This window comes from Hyperolius riggenbachi, unplaced genomic scaffold (assembly GCF_040937935.1).
Source record: "Hyperolius riggenbachi isolate aHypRig1 unplaced genomic scaffold, aHypRig1.pri scaffold_209, whole genome shotgun sequence".
Classification (NCBI taxonomy): Eukaryota; Metazoa; Chordata; class Amphibia; order Anura; family Hyperoliidae; genus Hyperolius; species Hyperolius riggenbachi.
Window position 1 is genome coordinate 26,837 of NW_027152420.1, and position 25,848 is coordinate 52,684.

At 45.6% G+C, this 25,848-nt stretch overlaps 1 protein-coding gene across 1 annotated transcript in view; it reads right to left on the minus strand.

Annotated features, from left to right (window-relative positions):
• FZR1 (fizzy and cell division cycle 20 related 1) overlaps positions 1 to 25,848 on the minus strand; it is a gene marked incomplete at its 3' end in the record, with an annotated part of 132,991 nt that overhangs the window by 18,580 nt on the left and 88,563 nt on the right. Inside the window, exons 5-6 of the mRNA XM_068264898.1 lie at positions 21,567 to 21,694; positions 1,686 to 1,768 (exon numbers count right to left, since the gene is read on the minus strand). Coding sequence (XP_068120999.1) covers positions 1,686 to 1,768; positions 21,567 to 21,694 — 211 coding nt within the window. The remainder of the gene's footprint in view (positions 1 to 1,685; positions 1,769 to 21,566; positions 21,695 to 25,848) is intronic.

Here is a 25,848-nt window from a genome sequence, read left to right on the forward strand (position 1 = left end):
TAACTGTGTGATTGGTTGCTGGCGCCTCTTCATTACGCATGCAGGCTGGAACGTGGGGAGAACGGGGAACCTTGAGCTGGAGCGGCGGACATGTAGAAAGCGGCTTTGCAGTGGGTCCAGGCGGGGTGAAAGATTTTCTACCTCACATATATCTGCTGGCTCAATGCTCTCAGAGCTTCCTGAAGGGTCTTCGGCTGTAGTTTAAGTACGTGCATGAGGACATTGGAGCGCACAAGGAAAGAGGAGGGGGGGGGATCACTGGACATAGGGGGACACTGGACCCAGGGGGACACTGGACCCAGGGGGCACTGAGCACGGGAGACACAGGGGGTCGCTGCAAACAGGAGGACACAGGAGTCACTGGACGACACAGGGGGTCGCTGCACACAGGAGGACACAGGAGTCACTGGACGACACAGGGGGTCGCTGCACACAGGAGGACACAGGAGTCACTGGACGACACAGGGGGTCGCTGCACACAGGAGGACACAGGAGTCACTGGACGACACAGGGGGTCGCTGCACACAGGAGGACACAGGAGTCACTGGACGACACAGGGGGTCGCTGCACACAGGAGGACACAGGGGGTCACTGGACACAGGGGGTCACTGGACACAGGGGGTCACTGGACACAGGGGGTCACTGGACACAGGGGGTCACAGGGGTCACCGGACACAGGGGGTCACAGGGGTCACCGGACACAGGGGGTCACTGGACACAGGGGGTCACAGGGGTCACCGGACACAGGGGGTCACTAGACACACACAAGGACACTGGACACAGGGGGACACTGGTCACAGGGAGTAACTGGACACAGGGAACACAAGAGGTACAAGGAAGGCACAAGGGGAACATAATGTAGGGGAGGTCCATAAAATGCTCCTGCACCATAAATGCATCAGATTTTTTTTCCCTTGGTTTTTGTCCTCTAAATCTAGGTGCGTCTTATAGTCCGGAGCGTCTTATAGTCCGAAAAATATGGTATTTGTTACAGCTGATACAAATCCTAAAATAAATTTGCAGTTTCTACTTCCTGATTCATGGAAGCAGACATATTGTTTACAGCCTTTGCTTTCAAATGGGCTTTTCTGCTTATCTGCCATAAGCAGTCATGTGACACAGGGGAGGATCAAATTACAATTTGTGATTAGACACAGATGAGGGGGAATTAAACCGGTTAAACTCTCTAAATACATTCAGGGCCTGATTCACAAAGCGGTGCAAACACTTTGCACGCCTGTGAAAAGCCCTTTATCACGCCTAAACTTAGTTTAGGCGTGATCTGAAGGAATTCGCGCGAACTCCCGCGCGCAAAGTTTTGCGCGCGCTGCGCACCCCGCTTCGCGCGAAGCGCCCATTAAGCCCTATGGGACTTTGCGCGCGTACGCGCGGTAGCTCCGCGCGAGTTAGAGCACAAAGCGGTGATAACTTTGCTAGTGCAAAGGTTATCACGCCTAAAGTCTTTTAGGCGTGATAACTGAGTTATCACCACTTTGTGAATCAGGCCGTCAGGGTGCATTTCTCTACGTTTTCATTTTTGTCCTGTGCAATAGTTCAGGTCCACTTTAAAAGGGCTGCAAAAGCGGGCAGATAAATGTATGGTGTTTTGTCTGAACAGTTAGGAAGTGAAGAAAAGCAACAATGTTGTACATCCTCAATATTGACACTGGAAAATTGCTACACACCTTTTGTTACTCACTGGCGACAAAGAATAAGGAGACACTTCATTTCTATCATCAGGACTGGATCGCTTTGAGCTGAAGGAGTACTGAAATAAGAGAAAGAAAAGGTTGAAAACCCCAAACATTTTATTTATTTCGGTTTTATTGGAAAAAGGCATACTGGGCACCTAGGCCATTAAGTTATTTCCAAAAGCTGATGGCAGCAGCGAGTGCAGAGTTTTGTTGGAAAACATCTTGTCCACTTCTATAGTCCTTATTTTCTCTTATTTGTCAGCGATGCTTATCCTTGAGAAGACCTCATCAGTGCTTCAATACAGAGTACTGACTAGTGAGGAGTAATTTTAAAGTATATCCAAGTTAAAATAAATAATAAAAAAAAATACAAAAAAGAGGGAAGCCTCAGAGGAGGACAGAAGGAGACACAATTGGGCACAGAAGGAGGGAAAGCGGGCACAAAAAAAGGCACAGGGAGGCAGAGGTGGCAAAATGATGGACAGAAGGAGGCATGGGGGGGAGCAGAAGGGGGACACAGGAATGCACAGGATGGGGGTCAGGTAAGGGGGCATGGAGGGACACAGTGGCGGCTGCCAGCAACATACACTATCCAGACGCAGCAGAAGCATGTGATAGAACACCTGTGGTGGTGATTATACCCAGGGGAGGGCTTAATCCATGGGCTACCGGCTGAGAGTGGAGCTGCAGCAAGTGACATATCGGCTGCCACAGGAAAGTTGACCTTTTATTTAGCTCGCATCTGTCCTCTAACCTCCTTGCCGGTTATCCCAAACAGAGTTTGGGGTAAGCCGCCAAGAAGGATTTCTCAAGCCCTGGTGGGCCGATTTGCATAATTTTTTGTTGTTGTTGTTGTTTGCATATACTTCCCGATCTCCGCCGCCCGCCCCCCCCCCCCCCCTCCCAGACCCCTTGCGCAGCCTGGCCAATCAGTGCCAGGCAGCGCTAAGGGGTGGATCAGGACGCCCTCCGACGCCATGACGTGGATGACGTCATCCCGATCGTCGCCATGGCGATGGGGGAAGCCAAACAGTTTTTTGTTTTTTTTTTTCAATCGTTCAAAACGGGACTTCCTAACCTAACCCTACTCTCACACAGAACCCTCGCTCTACCAAGGTCTAAGACTGAACCGTCCCTCTATGCCTTATCCTCAACTTATAGTGTCGCCTGACGCTTCAACTACCCCCCCCCCCCCCCCCCCCCCAGTGTCACTTAAAACTTAACCTCCTCCACACCCCTGCAGAGGCGCGATTTGTGTCAATAACAGTAAGGTTGGGCGCAAGGAGCCGCCTGATAAAATAGCGAGCGCAGAGTTGTCCCGCTATGCAAATTGCGGCTTTGCGGAACGGGTGCAGCTTTTATAATGGGAGCCCATGGCGGCGCCCCTTTTTTTTCCCCTGTTCACTCTCAAACCCCTTGCCATTACTGGCACTTAGCGAATCCATACAGCTTAAAGCGCAGCTGTCAGGCATAAAGTCAAAAATCAATTATTTCTTTTAATCTGGTAAACAAGTAATAAGAATGCTATCCAGGCAATCCAAAAGTTAAAAATCCCTCTTACTTTTCTTCTCCATAAAAGATTATTCCCAAGTTTCCCTGGCTCTTATTTGGTACTTCTGCTGCACAAAGGAAGTTGCAGGGCATAATGGGTTTTCTTTTTTTCTTCTCTACTTTCCCCTCAGACTTAAATAATGCAGCCTGACTGGCTGAAGCCTCTTTCTCTCCCATTTTCCCCTCCCACAGCTCTGTTCTTCTCTGATTGGCCAATATTTCTCATGCTGAGAAGCTGCAGAGTTACACAATGACAATGCACTTTCTATTGCAGAGCTTGGTGGGAGGAAGGGAGGAAATGTCAGGATTGGCTTAACCACTTGAGGACATAGGGCTTTCTACCCCTTAAGGACCGGCCACTTTTTTTCCATTCAGACCACTGCAGCTTTCACGGTTTATTGCTCGCTCATACAACCTACCACCTAAATGAATTTTGGCTCCTTTTCTTGTCACTAATAAAGCTTTCTTTTGGTGCCATTTGATTGCTCCTGCGATTTTTACTTTTTATTATATTCATCAAAAAAGACATGAATTTTGGCAAAAAAATGATTTTTTTAACTTTCTGTGCTGACAGTTTTCAAATAAAGTAAAATTTCTGTATACATGCAGCGCGAAAAATGTGGACAAACATGTTTTTGATAAAAAAAAACCCATTCAGTGTATATTTATTGGTTTGGGTAAAAGTTATAGCGTTTACAAACTATGGTGCAAAAAGTGAATTTTCCCATTTTCAAGCATCTCTGACTTTTCTGACCCCCTGTCATGTTTCATGAGGGGCTAGAATTCCAGGATAGTATAAATACCCCCCAAATGACCCCATTTTGGAAAGAAGACATCCCAAAGTATTCACTGAGAGGCATAGTGAGTTCATAGAAGATATTATTTTTTGTCACAAGTAAGCGGAAAATGACACTTTGTGAGAAAAAAAACAAAAAAAAAGTTTCCATTTCTTCTAACTTGCGACAAAAAAAAATGAAATCTGCCACGGACTCACCATGCCCCTCTCTGAATACCTTGAAGGGTCTACTTTCCAAAATGGGGTCATTTGTGGGGTGTGTTTACTTTCCTGACATTTTGGGGGGTGCTAAATTGTAAGCACCCCTGTAAAGCCTAAAGGTGCTCATTGGACTTTGAACCCCTTAGCGCAGTTAGGCTGCAAAAAAGTGCCACACATGTGGTATTGCCGTACTCAGGAGAAGTAGTATAATGTGTTTTGGGGTGTATTTTTACACATACCCATGCTGGGTGGAAGAAATATCTCTGTAAATGACAATTTGTTAATTTTTTTTTACACACAATTGTCCATTTACAGAGATCTTTCTCCCACTCAGCATGGGTATGTGTAAAAATACACCCCAAAACACATTATACTACTTCTCCTGAGTACGGCGATACCACATGTGTGGCACTTTTTTGCACCCTAACTGCGCTTAAGGGCCCAAAGTCCAATGAGTACCTTTAGGATTTCACAGGTCATTTTGAGAAATTTCGTTTCAAGACTACTCCTCACGGTTTAGGGCCCCTAAAATGCCAGGGCAGTATAGGAACCCCACAAATGACCCCATTTTAGAAAGAAGACACCCCAAGGTATTCCGTTAGGAGTATGGTGAGTTCATAGAAGATTTTATTTTTTGTCACAAGTTAGCGGAAAATGACACTTTGTGAAAAAACACAATTAAAATCAATGTCCGCTAACTTGTGACAAAAAATAAAATCTTCTATGAACTCGCCATACTACTAACGGAATACCTTGGGGTGTCTTCTTTCTAAAATGGGGTCATTTGTGGGGTTCCTATACTGCCCTGGCATTTTAGGGGCCCTAAACCGTGAGGAGTAGTCTTGAAACAAAAATGACCTGTGGAATCCTAAAGGTACTCATTGGACTTTGGGCCCCTTAGCGCAGTTAGGCTGCAAAAAAGTGCCAATCATGTGGTATCGCCGTACTCGGGAGATGTAGTATAATGTGTTTTGGGGTGTATTTTTACACATACCCATGCTGGGTGGGAGAAATACCTCTGTAAATGACAATTGTTTGATTTTTTTTACACACAATTGTCCATTTACAGAGAGATTTCTCCCACCCAGCATGGGTATGTGTAAAAATACACCCCAAAACACATTATACTACTTTTCCTGAGTACGGCGATACCACATGTGTGACACTTTTTTGCAGCCTAGGTGCGCTAAGGGGCCCAACGTCCTAATCACAGGTCATTTTGAGGCATTTGTTTTCTAGACTACTCCTCACGGTTTAGGGCCCCTAAAATGCCAGGGCAGTATAGGAACCGCACAAGTGACCCCATTTTAGAAAGAAGACACCCCAAGGTATTCCGTTAGGTGTATGGCAAGTTCATAGAAGATTTTATTTTTTGTCACAAGTTAGTGAAAAATGACACTTTGTGAAAAAAAAAAAAAAAATCAATTTCCACTAACTTTTGACAAAAAATAAAATCTTCTATGAACTCGTCATACACCTAACAGAATACATTGGGGTTCTTTTTTCTAAAATGGGGTCCGTTTCTGGGGTTCCTATACCGCCCTGGCATTTTACGGGCCCAAAACCGTGAGTAGTCTGGAAACCAAATGTCTCAAAATGACTGTTCACGGGTATAAGCATCTGCAAATTTTGATGACAGGTGGTCTATGAGGGGGCGAATTTTGTGAAACCGGTCATATGCAGGGTGGCCTTTTAGATGACAGGTTGTATTGGGCCTGATCTGATGGATAGGAGTGCTAGGGGGGTGACAGGAGGTGATTGATGGGTGTCTCAGGGGGTGGTTAGAGGGGAAAATAGATGCAATCAATGCACTGGGGAGGTGATCGGAAGGGAGTCTGAGGGGGATCTGAGGGTTTGGCCGAGTGATCAGGAGCCCACACGGGGCAAATTAGGGCCTGATCTGATGGGTAGGTGTGCTAGGGGGGTGACAGGAGGTGATTGATGGGTGTCTCAAGGTGTGATTAGAGGGGGGAATAGATGCAAGCAATGCACTGGCGAGGTGATCAGGGCTGGGGCCTGAGGGCATTCTGAGGGTGTGGGCGGGTGATTGAGTGCCCTAGGGGCAGATAGGGGTCTAATCTGATAGGTAGCAGTGACAGGGGGTGATTGATGGGTAATTAGTGGGTGTTTAGGGTAGAGAACAGATATAAACACTGCCCTTGGGAGGTGATCTGACGTCGGATCTGCGGGCGAACTATTGGTGTGGGTGGGTGATCAGATTGCCCGCAAGGGGCAGGTTAGGGGCTGATTGATGAGTGGCAGTGACAGGGGGTGATTGATTGGGGCAGTGCCAGGGGGTGATTGATGGGTGGCAGTGCCAGGGGGTGATTGATGGGTGGCAGTGACAGGTGATTGACAGGTGATCAGTGGGTTATTACAGGGAAGAACAGATGTAACTAATGCACTGGCGAATTGATAAGGGGGGGTCTGAGGGCAATCTGAGCGTGTAGGCGGGTGATTGGGTACCCGCAAGGGGCAGATTAGGGTCTGATCTGATGGGTAACAGTGACAGGTGGTGATAGGGGGTGATTGATGGGTGATTGATGGGTAATTAGTGGGTGTTTAGAGGCGAGAATAGATGTAAACACTGCGCTTGGGTGGTGATCTGATGTCGGATCTGCAGGCGATCTATTGGTGTGGGTGGGTGATCAGATTGCCCGCGTGGGGCAGGTTAGGGGCTGATTGATGGGTGGCAGTGACAGGGGGTGATTGATGGGTGGCAGTGGTAGGGGGTGATTGATGGGTGATTGACAGGTGATCAGTGGGTTATTACAGGGAAGGACAGATGTAAATAATGCCCTGGCGAATTGATAAGGGGGGGGTCTGAGGGCAATCTGAGCGTGTAGGCGGGTTATTGGGTGCCCGCAAGGGGCAGATTAGGGTCTGATCTGATGGGTAACAGTGACAGGTGGTGATAGGGGGTGATTGATGGGTAATTAGTGGGTGTTTAGAGGAGAGAATAGATGTAAACACTACGTTTGGGTGGTTATCCGATGTCGGATCTGCGGGTCATCTATTGGTGTGGGTGGGTGATCAGATTGCCCGCAAGGGGCAGGTTAGGGGCTGATTGATGGGTGGCAGTGACAGGGGGTGATTGATGGGTGATTGACAGGTGATCAGTGGGTTATTACAGGGAAGAACAGATGTAAATATTGCACTGGCGAATTGATAAGGGGGGGGGTCTGAGGGCAATCTGAGCGTGTAGGCGGGTGATTGGGTGCCCGCAAGGGGCAGATTAGGGTCTGATCTGATGGGTAACAGTGACAGGGGGTGATTGATGGGTGATTGATGGGTAATTAGTGGGTGTTTAGAGGAGAGAATAGATGTAAACACTGCGTTTGGGTGGTGATCTGATGTCAGATCTGCGGGCGATCTATTGGTGTGGGTGGGTGATCAGATTGCCCGCAAGGGGCAGGTTAGGGGCTGATTGATGGGTGGCAGTGACAGGGGGTGATTGATGGGTGATTGACAGGTGATTGACAGGTGATCAGGGGGGATAGATGCATACAGTACACAGGGGGGGGGGGTCTGGGGAGAATCTGAGGGGTGGGGGGGTGATCAGGAGGGGGCAGTGGGCAGGGGGGGAGATAAAAAAAAAATAGCGTTGACAGATAGTGACAGGGAGTGATTGATGGGTGATTAGGTAGGTGATTGGGTGCAAACAGGGGTCTGGGGGGTGGGCAGGGGGGGGTCTGAGGGGTGCTGTGGGCGATCTGGGGCAGGGGGGGGGGGGGGGGAAGAAATCAGTTTGCTTGGGTGCAGACTAGGGTGGCTGCAGCCTGCCCTGGTGGCCCCTCGGACACTGGGACCACCAGGGCAGGAGGCAGCCTGTATAATACACTTTGTAAACATTACAAAGTGTATTATACACTTTGTATGCGGCGATCGCAGGGTTAACATCCCGCGATCGCTCCGCCCATGCCCTTAGAAGGACCGCCGCCTCTGTGGGTGAGCCGGTCCTTCAGGGCTCCACTTCCCGGCCGCCTCTGTGCGTTAGGCGGTCGGGAAGTGGTTAAAGATAGAGTCAAGAAGAAAATCCTAAGAAGGATTTTCTCTTTTTTTTTTCCATAGAAAAATCACTAAAATCTAAATATGGACAGTGCAATAAATAGGTGAAGGTGAGAGTCCTGTTTTGGGGGCCAAATGGGATAAAATAATAAAATATTGTCAGCGAGCATGGCCTGTGAAATCACTTGTAAAAACAAAACAGAGGACACCAAGAGCCCAATAGTGCAATATTGTCTGGTAAGCTCAATATATAATGTAATGTCAAAGGTTCTTATACTCACAAAGGTGGGTTACTATCAGGTAACCACTTGACAGGCAGGTGGGGAGTATTAGTACCTGACACCCACTCAGGTATAAAAGTCGCTCTCTGTAGATAGGAAAATGGGGAAAGAACCCCTCCACCAGGGGTGGACTTAATCGTGCTGTAATATGTACGAACAGAGGCGCCAAGCAGAGTAAAACAATGTTCTAAAAATGATAAAAAGAGGGAAGTCGAGGTGGACTTACCTCCCTCTGGTAGTGGACATATACTCAAATGCAGAGTAAAAAATATACAATTTATTCACAGCTCCATAAAATCGCAACGCGTTTCGCGGTCAACAATCCCGCTTCATCAGGCAGTACAGGAGCATATAAAACTGGTTCAGGTCCATAAAGCGTGTGAGCGCTCAGAGGCACTGCATTCCCAATTTCTTTTTTTTTTTTTACTATAGAAATATCACTAAAATCAAAATGTGGACAGTGCAATAAATATGTTATGCAAGTAGAGCAAGTATTTACCTACTTATATATGTGTTTATTTTTCTAGGATAGTATGGCTGACAGCTCCTCTTTAATAGTAATCAGCGTGCCCAGGGGAAACACATAAGACAAGACATAAGTCCTTATTCAATTTTATTTTTCCCATAAGTTTTTTCCTAGGAGATCATTTTTTATTTTCTGTGAAAAATAATGTCAGCTCTCTGCAAATGCAGAAATACCAAAAAGTAGGTGAAAAGGTACTGCCAAATTATTCTAAATATTTTCATGCTTACTGGTAGCTTGAAATGCATTTTATTGCTAATGTGTGAAAATATCATTTAGGAGAAAACCTACGGTCAGAGAAAAAGTGAATTGAATAAGGGCCATAGCCTCCATGCAAAATTAACTATTAGCTTCCTATGTTATCAAATCCAGCCAGTAGGAAATATTAGGACCACCATACCCCAGAGAGGCAGGCTCGCCGACATGTTCCCTCATCACCTTAAGGCAGGGGTGTCAAACTCAAATACAAATTGGGCCGAACACTGTACACTGGGACCTAGTCGCAGGCCAACCTCAATGCCTACTGGACACCTTCCTCCCTTATAAAGTTCTCTGGTGTCTAGTGGCTCTCCATCCTCTATACAGTTCCCTGGTGTTTAGTGCTTTTTCCCTTACCTCCCCATATAGCTCCCCTGGTGTTCTCGGGCTTCACCTCCAATATAGCTTCCCTGGTGGTCTAGAGTGGGCCAAACATAATGCAAAGTGGGGAAACCACTAGAGGGCCAAATTTAACCAGAGTCCGACATGTATGCCTTAAAGAAAACCTGTACTGAAAAAAAAGTTCCCCTGGGGGGTACTCACCTTAGTAGGGTGAAGCCTCTGGACCCTATTGAGGTTTCCCCCATCCTCCTGTGTCCCATGGCGGTCTCGCTGCAGCCCCCAGAACGCACAGGCGATAAATCCGACAGCATGTGCAATATTTATCTTTTCGGGCTCCGGCGGGGGCGCTGTTGTGGCTCTTCTGACAAAGATAGGCGAAAATAACCGATCTCCGTCTGGTCCGCTCTACTGCGCAGGCGACTTGCGTCTGCGCAGTAGAGTGGCCCGACTGAGATCGGCTATTTTCGCCTATCTCCGTCAGAAGAGCGGATACTGCGCTGGAGCCAAAAGGTAAATATTTACATTGCCGCCGCTCCGGGAGGATTTTCTCCACCGCCGTGGGACCGAGGGGGACGGGGGAAGCCTTAATAGGATCCGGAGGCTTCCCCCACCCGAGGTGAGTACCCCCAGGGGAGTTTTTTTCATTACAGATTTTCTTTAAGGGGAGTAAATAGGGTGGGAAAGAAGAGGTAATGGAAGGGTGATAGAAGGGAACAACTCAGATGTATGTGGATCCAGCATAAACATACCTCTGTGCTTAAATTAGGTAGCTCTGCCTCAGGTCAGGTACATTTTCAAGTGAAAGTGAACACATTGTTAGTGCATGCCCAGTTCCAGAATCAAGCACTGGTGCTGGAGGGGGAAAAGGTTTGTTTTTATAAAATGAATACTTCTAAAAACACATTTTTTTTTCTAGGAGACACCCCTAAACAGTAGCTGTTGACATGCTAGCGTATTCACCGTTACTCTCCTACCAGATGACGTGTGTGGCCTGGTCTACCTTGAGGTAACAGCTGGAACAGTGTGGCGGAACAGGTAGTTTATTTACGTGCCACACAGGATTGAGGGCTGGTTCACACCAAGAGCGCTTTTGAGCACTTTAAACGCGCCAGTGTGTCATAAAGTGCTTGGCTAGGGTGTTTGTATGGGCTTGTTCTCACCAGAGCAATGTGATTTTGTTCAGCATTTTGGAGGAGATTACGCTTCAGTGTACAGTACAGGAAAACTAAAATCGCTTTAAAAATTGCTGAACAAGTGCTTCCGCTATATAAACTGACATATGCCAATAGGAATTGTCCAAACAAGTTTAATAAGAACTGCGTCCAGCGACTGGAGACATCTCACTTCTTTTCATTTCTTCTATCTTCTTTCCTCTACTTACCTTCCTTTGTACACCATATACCAGTAATTCTTCATGTTCAGATGTTCATATTATAAACATACCAATATACGCCGTATTATCTTGTATTTTGTATAGCTCTATTAGTATATGCACTGATGATGTTATACGCCGTCTATTGTCACTGAGCTTCTGTGTTTGAAAGTAATAAACATGTACTTGTTAAAAAAAATTGCTAATCAGAGCAATTTTCAAAGCTTTTTTTTGCCCAAAGCTTCTTCCAGGTCAAAGTTGCTTCCTGTTTTTCCATAACACCTACAAAATTGCTAAATGCAGAAGTTCTGCATGGTCCAATCTCTGACAATGAGCCTGTAATTTGCCGTGTACATCCTTTAGAGAGGAGTACATTTGAAATCGGCGCCGGTAGACTTGGGCGCAGGATACAGCGGTATATAGCTGATCCTGCTTCTGTACAAGTCCGGGCCGATTTAATTACTATTCCCCTTCCAGGCCGACATGGATAGTGGGGGAATGAAATAATTCGGCTTACAGCGATTGCTGGAGGCCGAATTATTATGTTTTTAACCTGCCTGGCGTTCTATTAAGATCGCCAGGCAGGCTGCGGGAGGGTTTTTTTTTTAATAAAAAAAAAACTATTTCATGCAGCCAACTGAAAGTTGGCTGCATGAAAGCCCACTAGAGGGCGCTCCGGAGGCGTTCTTCCGATCGCCTCCGGCGGCCAGAATAAACAAGGAAGGCCGCAATGAGCGGCCTTCCTTGTTTTGCTTACATCGTCGCCATAGCGACGAGCGGAGTGACGTCATCGACGTCAGCCGACGTCCTGACGTCAGCCGCCTCCGATCCAGCCCTTAGCGCTGGCCGGAACTTTTTGTTCCGGCTACGCTGGGCTCAGGCGGCTGGGGGGACCCTCTTTCGCCGCTGCTCGCGGCGGATCGCCGCAGAGCGGCGGCGATCAGGCAGCACACGCGGCTGGCAAAGTGCCGGCTGCGTGTGCTGCTTTTTATTTCAGCCAAATCGGCCCAGCAGGGCCTGAGCGGCAGGCTCCGGCGGTACTGGACGAGCTGAGCTCGTCCAGACCGCCCAGCAGGTTAAGCGACCTCGGCTCCATCTTCTGACGGACCCGACGTTACTCACTGAGCGCTGCAATAGGAGTGATTCCTATTGAAGTCTATGGAGGCGCCGGCTGCGCCCAAATCTAGCAGCACTGAAAAGCACTGCTCCGTTTAGAGATAGATCTATGGCAGCCTGTATTGATGCATGCAGCTCAGGAGTCAGCTTTTTCACCTCCGCTGCTGCAATCCCTTAAGGCCTTGTTCACATTATAGGCGTTTTTGAAAAAAAACGTAAGCGCAAACGCTTGTGCAAGGATTCTCTATGAGAGAGTTCATATCAGAGCAGTTAGTTTGCAATCTGCTTCGAAAAGCAGTGCTTTCTATCGCCCTCCATGTCTAGTTTTCAATTAGGACGTTGCACTCTATCCCCCTTAGATGGCACCAAAATATTCTTTATCAACCTTTCCTATATTCTAGTGCTCTCCTTGGCTGCCGCAACCGCTGAGCGAATAAGCTTCTATATTTAAGATTTCCACTGTTATGATATGGTCTATCACAGAAAATCTCCTATAACTGACGGTTTAGTAAGTTTGCATTGTTTTAATTGCCATTAATACCGCATAATAACACCTGTATTTTCTCACCGTCTTTCCCATGTATCCCCTCCCCAACACCTACCCACTAATCACTCATACCCCAAAGTCGCCATGTGCGTCCTTCCGTCACTGAGCACCCCTTTCCCTCCTCACCAGACCTTCCTGTAGCAGACTTAATAGCATTACTTTGAACATGCTACTGGTATCTTACATTATCACATCGTTGCCATTGAGTCAACTACTCTTATGCTCTTTATTTATGGATGTGATCCTACAATGGTTTGTGAACTACCTGCTTACTGGTTGCACGTAATCCAAATGCTTTTTTGTTTTTTTTTAACCACTCAATGTCCTATCATCTTACACATATACCATGGTGGAGCCTATTTTCACCGCTATCTACATCTTTTTGTTTCATAACTAGGACGATACACCTGATTCCCCACTAGATGGCACTTCAACATCTTTTACCCCATACCAACGCTTCCACAACTATGTCACCTAATGAACACTTTTCAAAGACCAACTCTTGTATATTTAAAGAGAACCCGAGGTGTGTTTAAAGAAAGTTATCTGCATACAGAGGCTGGATCTGCCTATACAGCCCAGCCTCTGTTGCTATCCCAAACCCCACTAAGGTCCCCCTGCACTCTGCAATCCCTCATAAATCACAGCCATGCTGTGAGGCTGTGTTTAAATCTGTAGTGTCAGTCTCAGCTGCTCCCCCGCCTCCTGCATAGCTCAGGTCCCTGCCCCCGTCCCTTCCCTCCAATCAGCAGGGAGGGAAGGGATGCAGGCGGGGACTGGAGCTCTGCAGGAGGCGGGGAGAGCAGCAGACTGACACTATAGAGATAAACACAGCCAACTCTGACAAGCTGTTTGTCAGCAGCGTGGCTGTGATTTATGAGGGATTGCAGAGTGCAGGGGGACCTTGGGGGGTTTGGGATAGCAACAGAGGCTGGGCTGTATAAGCAGATCCAGCCTCTGTATGCAGATAATATTCTTCAAACCCACCTTGGGTTCTCTTTAAAAGGCCTCTTGGATTGTTGCAACCAGGAAGTAGATATGGCTTCCATATGTATGCTATATACCTGTACGGTCCTCCATACACCTATAGTTGTACGTTGTCCACAACCTCTTATTTTGTCATTTGCAAACTCTAGTTCTCAAACTATTGTGGCAACACACATGCTTTCTACACTGGACTGTGCCACTTATTGACCCCACATGCCTACCCATCTCGCTTATTACGAATATTTTTTCTTCTTTACTTTATCCTGCATCTGGAGTCAACGGTCACACAGGTCTACTAAATTCTTACCCTTAACATCATTTGTTAAAGGGAACCTTAACTGAGAGGGATATGGTTTCCTTATAAACAATACCAGTTACTTGGCAGTCCTGTTGATCTCTTTGGCTACAGTAGTGGGGGAAAATCACACACCTGAAACAAGCATGCAGCTATTCCAGTCGGACTTCAGTCAGAGCACCTGATCTGCATGCTTCTTGAGGGGCTGTGGCTAAAAGTATTAGAGATGCAGGATCAGCAGGAGAGTCAGGCAACTGGTATTATTTTAGAAGGAAAACCCCATATCCTCAGTTTAGGTTCCCTTTAAGTACATTAGGCTTGCTCCTATTAATATAACCTGGGAATAAGATATTCCCGAGTTGCACCGACTGCTTTGCTTCCTAGCAAACAGTGACTACCACCAATCTAAATTTTAACAGCTCCCCAAAATTTACGAATATTAGTTGCCCCCCCCCCTCGATCGTAGCTCCCAGCCATCTCAAATTTGTATTTAGCCAGCAGGACAGCCGGTCGTCACATGTTCCCCCAATATACCAGTCAGAGTTCCCTGTCACCTGGAACTCTACTATTTTTGAGTCCACACTGTTATTGACCTATTTCTGGTCAACCTCCCAGATCCTCATGACCCTCGGGTCGCCTGACAATCATACTCCTCATGCTCTCACTGATCTTTCCCTCTATTGGGCGGAGATCCTACTATGTATCTTTTCTCCCTTTTCCTGCTCTCTTTTCCTTTCCTCTCTTATGGGTCTCCCATCTCATAGCCTTACACTTTTGGATTTACATCTTTATTGATCCTCCATGAATCCAAACATTTAATTTTTTCGCATAACGTCCAGGGTTTTGCCCCCCCCGCTCTAAACATTTGCTTACTACAAAGCTTGTCAAGCAGATGTCATTTGCTTACAGGAAACCAGACTAGATCAATCTTCCTGCCTCAGATATTTAAGTCGACATTTTCCCTCAGCCTATTTTTCCTGCGCCTGCACTAAAGTCAGAGGAGTTATTGCCTTTCGGAAAAACTTTCCGTTTATATGTTCAAAACAAATTACTGACTTTACGGTTGGATACCTTATTCTGATTGGCTCAATATATGACAGAGTGGTCACCTTTGCTTCCTTTTATGCCCCTAATGCACACCAATCTAATTTTTATTCCCATTTCCTTCAGGTCTTTACACAACACTGTTCCAGACAAATCTTCATTGCAGGCGATACTAACGTTACTCTCAATTCTAGATTAGATGGAGAAATGCTGCCTCTAGCTCCACCCCCGAAGCAATAGACTTACAAGGTACCAAAATCAAGGCACTGCTTGACAAATACAGCTACGTTAACATATGAAGAGAACTCCATCCCACTACCAAGGATTTTACCTTCTACTCAAATGCTCATGATAGCTTTAGTCATATAGACCATATATTTATCCAGCAGAAATACCTCCACCTAATTCCGGCAGCAAAGATACACACTACCCCCAGGTCTGACCACTCACCAATTTCAAATTTTGCTGTATTGTCTTGCCCAATCAATAGGGAATTCCACTGGCGCCTCAATTACTCCATGCTCTCTAAAGAAGAGTTAGTCAATGAACTCAAAGATAAAGTCACAGAATATTTTGCCGACAATAAAGGCTCTGTGCTTTCCTCACTAACTCTTTGGGAAGCCCATAAAGCTACGATTAGGGGCACCCTGCTCGGTATGGCAAGCACACAAACACCAACACAACCAAAAGATTGCAGAGTTGACCTCTTAATTGGAAAATGCAGACCCCCACTCGCATCAATAGAATCATTAAAGACAGACTCCGAACTGAATTAGACCTACTCATTACCGACAAAGGTAAACAACAAGTAGGCTGGAGGCAACGATTATATTATTATAACGCTAATAAACCTCTAGCTCTTTTAGCTGAACATTTAAAAAATAAACCCTCCACCCTACCATTTTAAAAGTGCGCGATACATCTGGCCAAGCAACCGCCAACCCCCATAAGATAGCAGACATATTCACCAAATTCCTCTCTGACCTATACACTGATACTCCTACCACCTCCGACAGAACTATTACTGACTTCCTGGATCAGATAAATCTCCCTAAACTCAATCATGCCGCAGCAACTGGTCTCAGTACACCCATCACCACTCCTGAAGTTCTATCTGCCATAAAAACTTTGCAAATTAACAATACACCAGGCCCAGACGGCTTTAAAGCCCAGTATTACAAAAAAATAGCAAGTTTACTGGCCCCCACCTTAACTAACTGCTATAACAAACTACGGGAGGGCAAACTTCCCCCTAGCTCCATGTTAACTGCCCATATTTCCATGATTCCCAAAGTAGAGCAAGATTGTCATGCAGCTCACGAATTTCACTCTCTCATTAACGTCGACCTCAAGTTACTAGGTAAAATTTAAGCCTTACGCATAAACAGAGTCCTCCCAGAACTCATTCACTGTGACTAAGTAGGATTTGTACCAGGCAGGCAAGCTGAAGATAGCACCAGACGTGCAGTCATTGTCCCACTAACTACACAAGTGTATCCTTATCTCTTGACATGTAAGGAATTTGACACCCTCTATTGGCAATATTTGAAACCTGCTTTGAGCAGTTGGGTTTTGGATTCATACTTTTTTAATTGGATCGGAGGACTATACTCCACTCCTACAGCTTCAGTGAGATTTTCAGGTCACAGCTCACAGCCCTTCCCAATTAAACGAGGGACACGGCAAGGCTGCCCACTCTAATCCCTACTTTTCATTTTAGCTCTAGAACCTTTCACGTGTTTTCTAAGTGAAAATATCAATATTAAAGGGGTGGAACGGACGGGCATCTCCTATAAGCTATTAATGTTTGCGGATGAGGTCTCTGGCTTAAGCATCAACATGGCTAAGTCTAAGGCCATGGGCATATCCTTGACCTCACTTCTCTCCATACAACAGAGTCTTGCTCTTTTAAGTGGGTCCAGTCCTTACCATACTTAGGTATCACTCTAACCCCTAATTATGCATCCCTTTTCGCGGCCAATTACCCTCAGCTATTAAAAACCCTACCAACGCTAACCGATACTTTGAACTCTTTCCTGGCTAGGTAGAACTGATTCAATCAAAATGTCCTTCCTACCTAAACCTCTTGATTATTTCCATAACCTCCCAGTTAAAGTACCCAACCATTATCTCTGTATTTTCCAAAATAGGATACAATCCTTTATTTGGGGCCGTAAACACCCTAGAGTCAACAAATCTACTCTCGTTGCTCACAAGTTAGATGGTGGTCTCGGGGTCCCTCAGATCTGCTCTTATTATCAGGCAGCAACTATTACCCAATTAACCCAGCTATTTCAAATCCACAGTACCCCTCTTTGGGTTTTCCTCGAAATACCAGATAGTACTCCCATACTTCCAAGCACCCTACTTTGGTTACCCCAAAAGACATGGCCTCTCTCTCTTAGCCCTCCTAATGCTTCACAGCCTTCAAGTTTGGGACTCAGTCCGATACTCGGCCAATCTCTTGTCCCCCCCTTTCTCCCTCTACTACCACTTATTAACAATCCCATTTTCACCCCAGGGTACGACAATCCAACAGCCTTCCGATGGTGGACTAACAATGACTTCACCAAAGTCACATTTTCTTACCCCCAGAGAGGTTCACACCTGGCCTGCTCTACAAGAAAATTCTCAAGTCCCACCTAGAGAATTTTTCCACTATTTACAAATAAAACACTGGATTTAGTCCCTAATCCAGAACAAGATCCCCCCATACAACACGTCTTCAGCATCCTAACTCTAAAGGGCCAATTTCTATAATTTATGCTTTTCTCACCTGACCAGAATGACCCCTCATCCACTCATATACAGGAAACAGACCGCCCAGGCACAAAGGAAAGGGAAGACTGGTTAAATATTTTGAGTAGAGTATCCCATTGCTCATCTAATTTACATACAGTAGAAGCAGCTTACAAGGTTATGACACGCTGGTACCTGGTTCCAACTAGAATCGCTAAAGTGTTCTCTTCCGCTAATCCTTTTTGCTTTCGTGGATGCAGGACACCAGGCGACATGCTGCAAATATGGTGGACCTGCCCTCGACTCACCAGGTTTTGGTGCCAGGTATAGACTACTTTTCACACTTTTTTTCACTTATCTATCCCTAAAGATTCTTGGTAAGCTCTCCTACATGAGAAGGTGGAGTCATTGACCTTGTCTCAAAATAAACTAGGCTTCTTTTGCTTTCTCAGCAGCCAGTATGACTATTGCTGGAAACTGGATTGACCCTCTGTCAAGATCAATGAAGTAAAATCTAGAATTAACTCCTTCATGATTAATGAGAAACTGACTAGTATCCTGAAATATACTCACAAAAACTTTGATAAGATCTGTGATCCCTGAATCCAGATTGAACACCCATCAATGGAGGATTCTTTAATAAGGTAATGAGTCGGGACCACCAACTTCTCTTTTCTTTTCCTCTTCCTTCTTTCTATCCTTTCCTTGTTTCCTCCTCTTTCCTTACTTTAACCTGCCCGTTAAGCCAACAATAGCGGTCTTCTTTGGGTAGCCAGTCTATTGCTGGGCGACGGACAACAGAGGTCACAATTCCTCCTGGTTCCATGCTGGGACCCCCTCCCCCACTGGTTTATAGCATGCCCCAGATAGTTGGGTATAGTCCTCTGGGGCACATCATGTTTCAGATGTGCTTTACTCCAAGTGTTTACAGTTTACAATGTTTATTTTGCTACTTTGTTACCATTTTATGGCAAATGTTCAATGTTATGCCAATTGATTTTCAGCTTTATCTGAAGCTTTATTGTATTTCTTGAAAATCTGTAAAACTCAATTTTTGAAACACAAAAAAGCTAAAACTGACACTTACCTGGGGCTTCTATTGGCCCCCTGCAGCTGTAATGTCCCGCGCCGTCCTTCTCCTATGCTCCGTTCCCTGCTGCCGGTAACCTACTAATTATTCATCTAACTAGACGAACAGAACTGCAGCTCATGGGAACTTACCGCGCAGGTGCAGTACGAAGTTTTCTTGCACTAAGCATGCGCAGTAAGATCCTGATGACTCATGCAGGAGCGAGCACGCACCCAGCCGCAGTTCTGAGAGTCTAGTTAAACGAATAATTAGCAGGTTACCGGCGGTGGGGAACGGAGCATTGGAGGAGGATGGAGCGAGACATTACAGCTGCAACATAAACATACAAGTGAACCCCTTTAAAGAGTATGGGTTTGATCCTTTAATGAGTGCGAGACAATACTACCAATGTTAGGTGGATGCAGCTCTGGCGATTTGAGTCTGCCAGGAAAAAAGCGCAATATAAATGTTCTGTGTCTTGTTCTAAAGCGGGGATGAAACGTTTTTCTAGGTACAAGAGTATTAAGGCAACATTTTTCCCTACCACCATTTTGCGTTATAAATAGATAATTTTATACATTACCTGTGTCCTCAGGTGAAAGTGAATGGAAGTGCTCTTCTTATTGCTCACTCCTCCACACCTCCTTGCTTGTAGTGATGCATCAACATGGCAGCAGCTGACGCATCATTTGGCAATAGATCCAAACTGTGCAGCTTTTCACTGGCCCTATACCGCTGAGGTCACAGTGACTAATAGTGGAATTGGGCCTGTGGAAAGCCATGCTGTTTGGGTCCATTTCAGAATGACGTGCCAGTCATTGCCACAGAAACGCCCCACTACGCGTGCAGATGGGGGAGAGGAGTGAGCAAGCTCCCTGGCACTTAGATAATTTTATACATTACCTGTGTCTGTATACATCAGGGGTCTCAAACTCAATTTACCTGGGGGCCGCAGGAGGCAAAGTCAGGATGAGGCTGGGCCGCATAAGGGATTTCACAAAAAAAGTAATTCAGCAGCTAAAGCCCCCCCCCCCCGCTGCATTGATTTTTATTTCAAAAACAAATTCACACTGAAGCAAACTATTTTGCCTATTTTACCTTATAGTTCGCTGTAGTGCTCCCATTACAAGTAATCCGCCGTGTCCCCGCAGCAAAACGAGGGCTGCAGAGCCTCCAAATCGCCCAAGGGGCAATCCGCCGGAATTTCCTGGAAGGGGCAGAGCTTTCAGCTTCAGCACTGCCCCTCCTGATGTCAATCGCGGTGCATCGCCGCCTCTCCCCGCCCCTCTCTGTGAGGAAGAGTGAGAGGGGTGGGCAGAGGCGGCGATCTGCCGCGATTGACGTCAGGAGGGGCAGAGCTGAAGCTGAAAGCTCTGCCCCTTCCAGGAAATGCCTTCGGATTGCCCCCAGGGCGATTTGGGGGCTCTGCAGCCCACGTTTAGCGGCGGGGATGCGGCGGATTACTTGGGAGCACTGAAGAGAGCTATAAGGAAGCTTTTGCCGGCGCGGGCCACAAAATTTTGCATCGAGGGCCGCGAGTTTGAGACCCCTGGTATACATGAAGTTGCTATTTCTTTTTTTTTGCCAATAGAAATTTTTATTGAATTTTCAAGAAACACATATAATGTCAACAGGGCATTTAAAAAACAAAGGTAAGGATTAAGTTGTCCATATGCAGGAAATAATGAGACTATTACAGTAACAGGAATGCCAATGGTAATCTTCAAAAAAAACAAAGTTAGTATCTAATATCACTTCTTGTAATCATACTATACTACAAGCTTGAATTGCATGTTACTTATTTTGTTATAGCTCACGGGGGTCCAGGGGTATATAACTTAAAGGTGCCATTGACTCGGAATAACACACCTATCCATACATAGAACCCCATCAGGGCTGGACAGGAGTGTATCCCATTCAACTGAGGGGGGGAAGTAGCGCCATTGACACCTACCCTCCAGTGAGGGCAGGTGAAGACTATAGATTAGTACATCGTAGGTAAGGAGAGATCCTGCAATAGGAGTATTACTTTCAGAGCAGGCAGAAGTTAAAGGAGAGTGGGAAGAGAGAGAAAAAGAGAGGCTAAGTTGAGCCTGAGTAGAGAGAGAAGGGAAGAGAGAAAGGATAGGTTAGGACAGAGAAAGAGGCAATGACAAGGGTTTGGGACAGGGAGGCCCTACGACGACACAGTTGTTAATAAAAGTAATATTATGTTAAGGACATAATTCGGGTTATAAACTGTTCACCCTAGCGCTAAGTTCTGGGCCTAAGAGGTATTGCATGAAAGGTAGCCAAATTTTATTGAATTTATCAATTTTATCAACTATTCTAGCTCGCAACTTTTCGAAAAATAGTACGCGAGTCAGCCTATTTTTAACCAGATCAAAGGATAAAGTGCGTGAGCGCCAGGCTGCTGCTATAGTTAGCTTTGTGGCCGTGAAGATGTGAGAGAGGAGTGCGTTCTGTGCTTTAGTTAAATCAGGATATGGGAGTCCTAGTGAAGTTGCTATTTCTAATACAAAGTAATGGGAAGGAGAAATGTTGCACTAATACTCTTGTATCTAGCAATAAGTACAAGAGTATGCTATTATCAGTTTCAAACCCCCCCCCCCCCCCCCCATAACAGAGACATATTTACATGTATGTATGTATATATATATATATATATATATATATATATATATATATATATATATATATATCACTTAGCCTGTTAAATTTATGGCAAAAACATAATGCTTACTGTAAAAAGGCTCTTCTTTTCTGGTGTAGAGGGCTGCAAACGGCGATCTTCTGTTTGAGGATCCTGAACTTTTTCTATTCCCGCCCCTAGGAGTTCATTCTTGAGTAGGGCCGAGTACGCAAGACCATCTGCCAAAAGAAAAAAAATTAGCTGTCTACATAGTGGAAGTTGGTAGAAAAGCACTAAAAATCATTACCGGCTTTGACTTCTTGAGAAAAAAAAAAACGAACAAACAAAAAAAAAAATAATAAAACATTGAAATTGGTTGCTGGTAAAACCAAAAATGTGACGGGGTGCATGCACTGTGCACTCACGAGAGGACACCTCCTGTGAGCGCCGCTCCTAGTCAGCCGCCAATCCCACTTGAACACGGAGATGCTGGACTTGCCGGGTGGGCAATATGTCTAGGAAGTCTAAATGCTCCACAAGTATAGCGGACTTCAAGTGGAAACACTTTGAATCAATGGGCATGACAGACAAGTTACATCCACGTGACGCCTCAGCGGCAGCCCAATGGTCTGAAGAACAATCGGAATCTAGCACAGCTACTCCTGCGGCTGCTAAGAGATATCCTGAATACAAGTCTGAACTCTAGAGCTGTGAAGAGCCTATCCACCCAAATACAAGAAATTAAGCAATAGTATCGCTGATGCCATGAAATATGCTAAAGGTCAACTTGAAAAACAGCTCACCCTACTCCTGCAAAAGTCCCGGCGGCATTCATTTTAATTACTCTCTCCTCCAGGCCGGCGCAGAATGTGGAGCAAGACATTATTCAGTTGCCAGCTATTGCTGGCAGCCAAATTACACCGTTTTTATTGTAATTTGGACTTAGTCTCTTGACAGCACCCAAATTACTGCCTGAGCACCGCTAGAGCCATAAATCCTATTACAGCCTATGGTGGTGCACTGAAAATTTCCTGCGCTGCTTTTGCCTGACTCGCCACACCACTCCTTAAAAATGTGGGGAGAAACAAAATGTCAGAATGAATAAGATATTGAACCATGATAAGTACCACAGCAGTGATCCAAGAATTTTTTTTTTTAACTGCAGTGGGCACTGCCTAAAATAAGGACAGTTAAAAGCTGGAAAAGCATAGTTTAGCCTAATATACCTTCAATTTATGCTAAGGCTATTGCCAAAACACACACAAAAACTGGAGATCCATCTTTCAAGAAATCTGCCAGATTCAGAGTCAGATTACATAGACTGACTGTCACATCATATTAGTCGTCATATTCCGGCCCATTAAATGCTCCAGGACTGAGGGGAATGTGGAGGCTGCCATATTTAGTTTCTTTTAACCTCCTTAGGCCTCTATTCATAAAGCATTCCCGCACGCGGTAATGCTTAAAACAGCTGACTTTCCCGACCATTTAGCAAAGTCTCAATTCATAAAAGCTGTTTCCACATGAAAAGCTACAATTCCCCAGCAGAGCGATACATTTCCGCCTTGTGCGGTGATTTTCTAGATTTATCTAGAAAAAGTAACAAAATGTCAGTTCATAAATATTAGAGGAAGCGGTATGCGGACAGGAAATACCGTTTCCTCGGATGTAGCGATAAGCGTGCGGAGACCATGTAACTGAATGAGACAGACCTCCCAAGCAGCAGCAGAGAGAGCAGCACACGGAGGGACTCTGCCAGCTTGTGTGTTTCTGCAAGGTTACAGACTGCCTACCGCCAGCCTACAGCGGGAAATCTCCGCACTGCTATCGCAGCTGGCAACATTTTTATGAATGACCAACCAGAAGTCTAAAATACTGATACGGTATTTTCCCTCCACAAATTTTTTCACCACAAATGTTTTATGAATAGGGGCCATAGTGGTATTCACGAGTTGAACTTGTGGTGCTAGGAAGCTACTGCAGAGTATAGGGCGCAGCGAGCGTTTTAATTCACCTCCCGGGGGATCCCGAAGTCAGCCGCCATTCTTCTTCCTCTCCTCCGAGGCTCTGCTTCCCAGTGGCGAGATCGCAGTGTCGTCATGGCGACAGCCGGCAATCTCACTATAGGGTTACAGCGCCACCCAGAGGGCATAGGGAAAACTGCAACGCTGGATCCCAGGGAGTTCAGTCTGTGCTGAGCTGCTGCAGATCTCCCTAGCAGCATGATTTTTTCCCGGTTTTAGGGTCGGAAAGGATTATATAAAAAAAAAAATTGAACCGCTTTTTAGACCCTAAAATCTGGAATGAATCATACCGCCAAGGGGGTTAAACAATACCAGTTGCCTGGCAGTCCTGTTGAGCTTTTTTTGTCAACTGTAGTGTCCAAATCACATGCCTGAAACAAACATCTGAGCTGCATGCTTTTTCAGGGTGTGTGGTTAACAGTATTAAAGACCAGGATAAGCAGGACAGCCAGGCAATTTGCATAGTTTAAAATGGAAATAAATACTGTATGTCAGCTTTCATATTGTTCACAGTTCCAGTGTAAAAAACAAAAAAAATAAAACTGCTTATGTGCAACAATATGTTTTCCCAAACTTGGCATTGTCATCCTACCCAAGGCATTGAGTTGACAAGCTGATCTGAAAACACTCTGCTGCAACACTCTCCCTACTTCTGTCTCCATGTAACTTGTCAGAGCCCATATTTTACTGTGTGATTCATGGCAGGCTCCCTTTTTTCAATTCTCATTCCTAACACATATGCACCTTGCCACAAACAGAAGACTAATAACAAAAAAACAACAACAACAACAAAAACATGAAAAGGTGTAGAAAGTGTGATGCATGCAGGCTGGATGACTTCCTCCCTGGCTAGAAAGTTTATTATTTAAGACTCGGCTGTTTTTTGTTTTTTTTTTTAAAGAAAAAAAAAATACATACAAAACTGTATGGCAGATCACTCAATTCAGGCCCGATTCACAGTGTCTTATACATTTCATTTAGCAGAACGGATGCAAAAGTACCCTATGCAAAGCAATAGAATCTGTTCACATCAGTTCGGTTGGCAGGGGCGTTCCTAGGGTCCTTGGAGATTGGGGGGCACCTGTGGGCACTAGGTGGGGGGTATATGGCCAAAAAAAAAAAAAAAAAAAAAAAAAAAAAAAAAAAGGCGTGGTCATGCAGTGAGTGGGCGTGACCATGGGTGGGGCCAAATGTACATGAACTTAGTAGCGGTGTAAGCTACAGATAACGGGCCTGCCCATCAAAATATTGGATGGAGCCCCCTGTCCTTTATTTAGATAATTTACAATCAGTATAGGCATAGATCAAAGATGTATACGCACATACAATTTTGACTGGTCAATCACTGACCAATTTTACCACCCCCATGCAGTAAGTGGGTCAACAGACAATGAACTTGATGAAGAGAGCTAAAATTGGCTAATCAAAATTGTATGTGTGTACCAGGCTTTACAGCTAATACTGTACATACTGAAAGTAGCAGGGATCAGCATACAATACAGCTGGTTTACAATCAGTAAAGGCACAGAGTAACACCTTACACTGTACACACTGGAGGTAGATCAGCACACAGTGCAGGCACTAGAGAACAGCTTATACTGTACATACTGTGGGCAGCAGAGATCAGCACACTGCAGCTAGCGCGCCGAAAAATGTGGGTGTGGTCACGGGTGGAGACCAATTTACATGAACTTAGCAATGGTGGGACATTAGATTAGGACAGTGGTGGCGAACTTTTTGGAGGTCGAGTGCCCAAACTGCAACCCAAAAGTCACTTATCTATCGCAAAGTGGCAACAGCAATTTAAACTAAATACTGTACAAACGTTTTAACACATACATGAACATTATGGAAAATCCAAGTTGAAAATAAACTGTGAAGATAAACAATTTCATCCATCCTACTCATGAAAAAATGTATTCATTTTTTTAGAACCTCCCAGTTTTATTTTCTGTTTTAAAAAGCTAAAAAAAGTAGGTTTAATGCTATTGTCTCATATGATGATGATTCAGCTTTTCCCATAGTCTCGCAGTTAGCAATCATGTGAACCCCAACAAGACAAATTCAGCAATCATGAGGCCCCCCAGTTCAGGTAGTGACAGGGACCCCCCCCAGTGTATGTAGTGACAGGCGCCCCTCCCAGGTCAGGTAGTGAGCGACAGGCAACCCCAGGTCAGGTAGTGAGCGACAGGGACCCCCAGGTCAGGTAGTGAGCGACAGGGACCCCCAGGTCAGGTAGTGAGCGACAGGGACCCCCAGGTCAGGTAGTGAGCGACAGGGACCCCCAGGTCAGGTAGTGAGCGACAGGGACCCCCAGGTCAGGTAGTGAGCGACAGGGACCCCCAGGTCAGGTAGTGAGCGACAGGGAC